This window comes from Monopterus albus, unplaced genomic scaffold (genome assembly GCF_001952655.1).
Source record: "Monopterus albus unplaced genomic scaffold, M_albus_1.0 scaffold3.1, whole genome shotgun sequence".
Classification (NCBI taxonomy): Eukaryota; Metazoa; Chordata; class Actinopteri; order Synbranchiformes; family Synbranchidae; genus Monopterus; species Monopterus albus.
The window spans coordinates 5746948-5755423 of record NW_018127883.1 but is presented as its reverse complement, the minus strand read 5'-3'; the positions used below and the strand labels follow the sequence as shown (position 1 = coordinate 5755423).

Genomic DNA, 8476 nt, shown 5'->3' with positions numbered 1-8476 from the left:
ACAAGAGGAGGGGGAGAAGTATCACAACCTGTAATATATTAAAACAGCTTCTGTATTAAACACCCCCTTTACACACTCACTGTTAGTACCACCACAGACTGAAATCACACAGACACCATTCACCTCCCCCTGCTCCACACTGCCGTTTAGTCATACAGGTTTTGTGCAAACACATGGTTTAAGGTAAAAGACACATCAAGCCAACAGCCAACCGTCAGCTTGGTGTTTCTCTAGTCGACAGTCAGATGTCAGTCGGTGAACATCTGTCGGGGCTTGTCTTGCCAATGTGTCCCACACCGGCACTCTACTAGTCGGCCTCCATCTGTAGTTTTTTTAGGCCAATTGTTGAATTGGCGTCGGTGGTCGGGCCTTGTCGGTGAGAGAGAGACCACTCTGATTGGCTGTTGAGCCTAGTGAATCTGCATGAGAAGAGAACAGTTCAGGAAAGCCCCTACAGCCTGTCACGGTAGTATCCATAACTTCATACATTTAGTGCAGTTTCTCCTTGTTTTTCACCTCCACAACCTCCTTTCTTCTTCCACAACCAAAAGACCAAGGACTGAGAATGGCAGTGTCATTTGCAACTTCTTATCAGACATATACTTGATTAGAAGCAGCTTTAAACAGCAGCTGTTTTGAACAAGAGGTGTTTTGTTTATACCTTATACTTATGCATTATAGCTCTTCTTTCCCTTTCTGAATGGCAAATACAGATACCGCTACCTGATGGTAGAAGGCATTATTTCTGTCCCACAGGCACAGAACATATGTGCTAGTCGGCTGTTGGCTGTAGTCTGTTTGGTGTGTTCATTTGCCACTTTTTCAATCCAACTGGCCCAGACAAAGCTGACGTGAGGTGAAACATAGGTTGGCCTTTGTCGCTGCTAGTTCTTTCATGTCAGTTTGGTGTGTCTCTGCCCTAAGGCGGCTCTCTATCAGCAGCATGCTTGTACTCGTCACAGGTTTGCACAATGCAAACATGCAGGTTCGTATCATCTTGGGCTTATCAGGCTTCTTCAAGGGCACTGAACTTTCCCACAGCACTCCACTCCTTTCATATTCCTCTGGGACTTTTCTGTTGCATCAAGGCTCTCCTCTTCAACCCATGTACTTCCCACAGTATTACTCTATCCCCTCAGATGAGCTGGTTTTGGTGGCTATGACTAAACTGTCCACTATGTACTTGTTAGAAATAATGACTGTCTGTATGACAACATCTATCTTTGTCTATGTTGCAAAACTAGTTTGTCATAGATGAAGTTCACAGTGTGAGGTAATATGACCTTATGTTGCTGAATAAAGGCTGTCATCACTTTCATTTGGGTTAAAAATAAGGACTTGAATACTTAACATAGGAGTATATTTAAGTTAATGGATTAATGGATAACTACAGTTTATATCAACTTGGTCTTATTTCTGTAGTTTTGGCCATCATTCATACTCACAAGAGCTATCACTTTTTATTTAAATAGTTTGAACAAAGTTAAATTAATGTAATTTGTTACAATTAATTCAAATGCATCCTGTTTATAATATACACTGAAGATTTAATGTTCTTCTCTCTCTCTCTCACTTCAATGATAAGCTAACATTACTAGCTAGCTAATGTTAAAGTACATAGCTGTGTTTTATAAAGTCATAAAACTTCCTTTAATTCTCGATTTTTCCATGTATGGTGTTGAATCCTAAGGGCTGACTCGCATTACTTCTTAGTTAGTTTGTTGTCATAATTATACATTCAGCTAATTTATCTATTTTCCACTGGCAAAAGGCAATAATAGCCTAGTTTACTAATAGGGCAATAGGAAATGTAATGGGGTCAGACAGACAGAACAGGGAATGACCCACTGCACTTAAAGTAGACACAGAAAATTGTGAATATGAAATAACTCCTCATAGATTAAATAGTTATTTCATCCCACATTTGAACGATTATTTACATTTTTAATGAAGCGCTAGTCCTCGTTCCCAGGGCAGCTAAGCTTACTGGGGGAAGAGCAAAGGTAGATGGGAGATTTTGTTTAGTTTAATTTATGGGGGGGGAGCCAATCCCGGCCGGCAATCAGGCGAAGGCAGGGTACACCCTGGACAGGTCGCCAATCCATCACAGGGCAACCCAGTAACATTTAATATTAAAATCTATCAGTAAAGGCAAAAAAAGCACATTAACATAATAAAAAATATTACGATTATCATTGTTGCTCAGGAACATCTGTTTCACCTTTGACCTCCAATACAAGCGCAAGTTGTGAATACACCAGAGATCATCACTGATATTATCAGTCTCTATGTTTTGATATTCAGTTTAAATCATATACACAATCTGGATAAGAAATCTTCTAACTGTTTATAACCCGTCTGACTGCCCTTCCCTGGCCTTTCAGACTGCGTTGTTGCTGTGTTCCTGATAAGCAATCACTTTATGAGTATAGTATAATCACAGATAAAATGAATGACTATGATGATGAACTATAAAAATAAGACAAAAGTTGTAGTAAACTGAGTATCCTTTAACTTCTCTTAACTGCCCTTGAGTTCACACACACGGTTCTTGTCATTCCAACTCTAATTTCTATTTCAGTTTTTCACTGGGAGCTGCTTTCTGAGACAAGGCTTTGAAGCGGATTCAGGGAGGTGAGGCACTATGTGCCCAGATGCCCAGACACTGTGGATAAGGTGCCTTTATTACACCGACAAGGAGACAGTTCTCATCTCCTGCCCTCCCATCTTTTACCACGGCGGGAGGCTGAATGTGACAACCAATGCTCTCCAGCTGCTCAGAGATCAGGGCCACAAAACCGCAGGCGGATAATGAATGCCACACCATCGTGACAACTTGCACTTTTATGGAAAGGGGAGAAAGGACACTTCTGGCACGGATGCTCCCAGTGTACAATGAAACATCCTCCATAGGCCAGTGAAGCATCTGTGGAATCTGTTACGGGAACCGCCGCTGATTTATGGCTGCTACCAAAAAAGGGCTGGTTCCAAGTAAATGTGTTTAGAGTTTAGATCGGGGGAAAACTATACCAATGTCACTTTCCAAATGTAACCACAACATCTGTAAGTGATGCATTACAGTTGTATTATCTGCTTTCCTGATCAGAATAAGCCGCATCTAATGATAAACAATTTCCCCCCAAATTAAGAAACTTGTGGTTTTCCACTGAGGTCAGTATTTGCTATTCTTGGTTTTCTTTCCTCTCACAGTCATGTCATTTTGTATTCAGTGGTTCATAGAAATGACTCTGTATATCCTTTTGCTCTCAAGATATGTTGCTAGAAATGGTCTGATCTTTTTCCAGTAATCACCCTGAATTTTCTACTAAAAAAGTTATAAATATGCATGTTCATACATATTTTATGTATTATTTATCAGGGTTTTATGAAACTGTGTGACTAACGGAAGTAATAAATGCAAACCAGTAAATACAAATCGCTTGGGTGCTCTATCTAATGACAAAAAAGAACAGCAGGAGTGTGAAAACGATGCCCGCACTTGAATAAATGACATTCTCTGCACCTGCAAACTGAGCCCGAATGCTGTTTTAACTGCAGCACCAGGGATGACGGAGTCCATGCTCTAGTAAGGCAGCTCAAAAATAGACAGGAGCTCTGGTAATAAATAAGACTACTTTGGGAAAGTTTTATTTTGGCTCAGAGGAGCAGGTTACATAACACAAGAAATACTCCTCATTCTTTTTGATTCAACTAGACCAAGAGAGAGCGAGAGAGAGAAAAATATAACCTTTGTCAAACAGATATGCTGAAAAAAATGCTTTGCCCAAATATTAATGTCTCTCTAACACATATCCACACTTTCAGACACTTATACTATGTACTACAAAAATAATTATGTGTGTCAGGTCCCTCAGGAGTTTGCATGAGGGCCAGTCAAGGTTTAAGAACAAACTAGCTATACTGAAACTAGCGTCGCGTTACTCTATGACTGGCTGCAGACTGACCTTGGAATTATAAATTGTCTGAGAGAATGCAGCAGAATGACATTTGGAAAGTTTTAAGTCGGTGACAAAACTGGAATGACTGCACAGTTGAGTTCAGCATGCAAAACATAGCCACTGTGACTCAGGTGTGAAGTAGCCTTTTAAGGGCAATAAACAAAAAGACTATGTGTAAATAAGGTTACTCATTCTGATAGCAGCTTATGAACTATACCATTTAATGTCAAAAAACACAACGTGCTAAAGGTGGTTCACAGAGTTCAGTCTACGGGTGCTCTGATTTTGCTTTTATTTAAAAAAAAAAAGGCTAGTGAAAGGTTGTTTACATCAGTGTCTGCTTGTAACTGAAAATATACACGGGGGTTTCCACTGGACAGGAAATGATGTCGTCAGTTCACAATGCATTCAAACTCACTCAAGCAAGTTCAGGTCGTTCTGTTCCTGGTTGCCAAAATTGAGTCTGCACTGTAAGCCACTGAAACTGCCTTCTGTTTAAAACTAGATGTGAAAACAATTCTGTTCATTTACATTTTTCCACGGGGTTTTTTTTCCGCTCCACTTTTCCCTCCGTGCCCTCTGCTATTTACTAAAGTTGTCTGTCCCCTGTCAAGCCAGGCAGATTTAAGGGGATATGTTACCATCTTGGGGTTTTTTTTTCTAACTGGATACACATGTGGCACATCTGGGTCCAAGCCTGACTCATTACTCACTTTTTTATGTTCCATTCTCTGCAGCCATGGCAACTGCTGCATGTTTGGCAGAAAGCTTTTGAAGGCAGTGGAAAGAGAGAGAGAGTGTGAGCTGAGGGAGCGAGCATAAAGGGGAGAGGGAGAAAGAGCGAGCAAGCTCTCAGTAGTTGGCCTACATCCAGTGTAATCATGCCATGGAGCTGAAATGAGGCCTTTGGCAGCACACCAGGTTTCTGAGAACAAAGATGTGAGCTTCTAATGTTGGCGGTGGGGCCTTCTTGGCATCCTTTGCCATTTCCCAGCAGCCCTTGCCTTGGCTGACAACCCCCCTGTGGGACTGCAAAGAGGATCAGAATAAAGACAGAGAGACTTGTTTTTCACTTGCTTCTTGCTCTGGCCCAATGACATCACCTCTGCAGCCTCCAGCCCCCAGATTCCAACCGCCCAGCACATTTTTCCCTTTTGCCATCAACCCTCCATTTTATTTGAATTCCACCATTTTATACATATATGAAAGCAAACTCCTTATGCCCAGTTTATGTCTTCATTTGTGTGTTTGTGCATATGCTGCACACAGTTTCTCTGGCTTAAATGCGCATCCTGGGTACAAAATGAATTCATTCACAAAATAAATAAAATATATTCAAAGAAACTGGATGTTTTGACACGATCTTTCACAGCTCTCCAAATGTTATCTCTGCTCTAATCCTTGCATTGCAAATCTGTGACTAAAAATAGCAACGTAAACAGGATATATATGGTAGTTGGGGTACTGTGATAGTCTCCATGGTTACCTAGACAGGAACTCTGTAATATTCACATTAGTCCTTACATTCACTCTCCTCTGCCACTCTCTGTAATCCCCAAGGTAGGTCACTACTACAGATGGTTCACTTCAGTATTGTGTCCTCACACATTGTCCCTTATGTTGCTGCACCATGTTACAGTTTAATTCAAGAGTTATTCTACATAACAAATGTTAATGGGGAGGCACAGAGGAAAGACACAGAAAACATTTAGTGATGTGCTCTGCTTAGGCACCAAAACTTCAGAGAGAATCTCTAATGATTTGCTCCCATGAATAAAAGATGGCCAATATAAAATTTAACAGGCTCAGAAAGCGATAGAGCCAAAATAACGTCATGTCATCCGGCCTGCGATGCTGTCACATGCTGGGTATTCCCCTGGCTGTCAGCTACTGTATGTCTCACTCTTTATTTAGCTGCTTCATATCTCAATTTACATACTGCTCAAAGAAAAAGAAGCTCAGAGCTCATAACACAGCTACTCCATCTGGTTTAGCAGCTAGACTCAAACGAGACGACTGTCAGCTGGGTCACACTGTGGTGATTTTACTGTATATACGGTTCATACTGCCAGTCTCTGCAGCATTTTTTTTCTTTAATTTGTGGATCTTCCTATTATAGAATCAGGTCATTTAGGATTTAATCAAATCTCAGCATGCTATGTCTTGCATAATATTGTGCAGTTATTTGCTTGCACAAACATCAACTGAGTGGAAATCCAAGGATCAAAGCATTAGGCAACTGTTTCCCACCAGTCTTACAGGAAGGACTTGTTTATTCTGTCCCTCATAACAGTCATTTCCTAACACTTCCTAGTGTTGTTCATCCAACTCTGAGATTCGAGGGAGAGTGGTGACAGGAAACACAGTAGGTTACAGTTAGCTTGTAAATGTTCTAAGGGGAATATTAGGGAATAGCATTGTGTGCTCATTCATATACTGGCAGCTGTACAACAACAACAATCGTGTAAAATCATATGGCAGCTACACTACAATTATATGTGCTTGGTGACAACAGGTCGGCAGTATACAGTAACAGCTTTATTTTGTTATGGAAACCCTTTGAAGAAAAGTCTCATACCACAGTGCGTGATCAGGTCTCAGGCAGGGAGCCAAGTGGCCTGATGTCCCGTAGAAGGGTGAGGCGGATGAGGGTACGTGACTAAACATCTTGCTTCCTCTTTCCAACGTCACATGGGCTTGCACAAACATATCCTGCTTTGTGTCTGCAGGTTTCAGACGCATTGCCTCACCCAAAGCCTGGGGCTAAGCTGCAATGAGCTGGAATGAGACCATATGACAGGGAGGAATCTGAACTACTGAACACTCCTCCACTTCAAACCTACACTTTTACTTGAGGGGATTTTGACTGGGTTTTTGTTATATGACCAGTTTCTAGTTACTTTTTTTCCATTATGTAAACAACAAGACATGTGCAGTTATCAGTCTTGCTACACCAGAGACTAATACTTATTTAATCTGTTGAGCTGTTTGATCGTTAATCCACTTAAAAATATTAGGCTGGATGACTGATTTATACCCGTGTAATTTCATTTAGTGGTGGCAGATCTGACTAGTGTACTGACTAACTGTTCAGTACACTCGAATAAAATGTGGGCAGAGCTATATTCATGCTGTAACCCAGATCCATTCAGGTTTACAACACAATGGCTGGAAATCCCCACCTCATGACAGAGCTTCCTGGTTACTGGCTAATGGGGGCGCCTTTTTATGTTAACAGGCAGGGAAAATATCTGAAAGATGCTAAAAACCCGGGTAAACACAGGCTGAATTCATGCTGAAAACTGAAGCAAAAATCCCATTAATTATCCAAAAACATCCATTCTAAATTTGGCAACATCATATATATATATTTTTTTTCTCCTAACATTTCTGAGATTATATTTCTAAAACATTGTGGATTACAGTAGCCTGGTTGTTCCTCTAGAGACGCCCCACCTCATTCATTACACAGCAGTAGTAGCAGCCGCTCATGGCGTCGACTCTCTGTACATTGAGAAAAACAAGCTGCAGCGAGACGTTTCTCACTCTGAAGTAGATAAAGCTTGGGACAAAGCAGCAGTCAACTGGAGAGTCTCCTTTTTGTTTTTAGTGCTCTAACTCCACTGCTAAACACCGCATTTTCCCCTCTGTCTCGTCACAGGCAGGCTGGCATCACAGTGATCATTTTGCAGGTTTGATGAGAATAAAACGACCTGTGGGTTTATTCCCTTCAGTCGGAGGAAGCGGCGGCGGTGAGGTTGAATTGGCTGCAGTTTTGGCAGAAGTTCACGTGATTAAATTAAAAACAACAACAACAACAACAAAAAGCAGCGAGTAACAGAGGCGTGCTGACGTCACTGCTCCACATTGAGCCAGTAGTAGAGAGTCGGCGGAGATAGATAGAGGAGCGCCGTAGTAACGCACACACCGACGTGAACTTCTCCCTCTAAAACTTCAACCTTGTTGCTCTGAAAGTAAGGAGAGGACAGGTCTGTTGGGTTTTTTTTCGACGAACGGAACTTGCTCTTTACTCATCTTTAAAGGAAGTCCAGAGGAAAGCAAGGAGAAGAAGAAACATTTTGGGTTTATTTTCGGGGGGTCGACGACGAGCGCTATGTCGTCCGCAGCGGTCGCTGCTTCTTCCAGGAGGCAGTCGTGTTATTTATGCGACTTGCCCCGCATGCCGTGGGCCATGATCTGGGATTTTACTGAGCCCGTCTGCAGAGGATGTGTCAACTACGAAGGAGCAGACCGCATTGAGATTGTCATCGAGACGGCCCGGCAGCTCAAGAGGGCTCACGGGTTTCAGGAGGGCAGGTCTCCCGGGCCGGGGAAGTCGCAGCTCTCTGGAAAAGAGATTCAAGCGATCAACCATGCTGCAGGGGGAGACCCCGGGTCCCGGCCACCGCAACCGCTGGACCGCTACCCGCTCTCCTCCGACCGTCCGCCAAGGCTGGGTCCAGAGTATCAGTCTGGCAGGCAGGCGAACGGCATTCCCGTCCCCAATGGATTTCCTA

The 8476-nt window shown here is 42.4% G+C and overlaps 1 protein-coding gene and 1 long non-coding RNA gene across 4 annotated transcripts in view; both read left to right on the top strand.

Annotated features, from left to right (window-relative positions):
- The window catches only part of LOC109960909 (uncharacterized), a 24487-nt gene extending 20955 nt beyond the window's left edge, over positions 1–3532 (top strand). The window contains exon 7 of one of the 3 annotated variants that reach the window (XR_002275063.1): positions 2582–3532. This is a non-coding gene — a long non-coding RNA (uncharacterized LOC109960909). The remainder of the gene's footprint in view (positions 1–2581) is intronic. The other 2 variants (XR_002275068.1, XR_002275065.1) reach the window with 2 other exon arrangements.
- Positions 3533–7824: 4292 nt separating this feature from the next.
- irf2bp2a (interferon regulatory factor 2 binding protein 2a) overlaps positions 7825–8476 on the top strand; it is a 2400-nt gene continuing 1748 nt past the window's right edge. The window contains 1 exon segment of the mRNA XM_020604218.1: positions 7825–8476. This exon segment is cut by the window's right edge and continues 69 nt beyond it. Coding sequence (XP_020459874.1) covers positions 8074–8476 — 403 coding nt within the window. The 5' untranslated portion in view covers positions 7825–8073.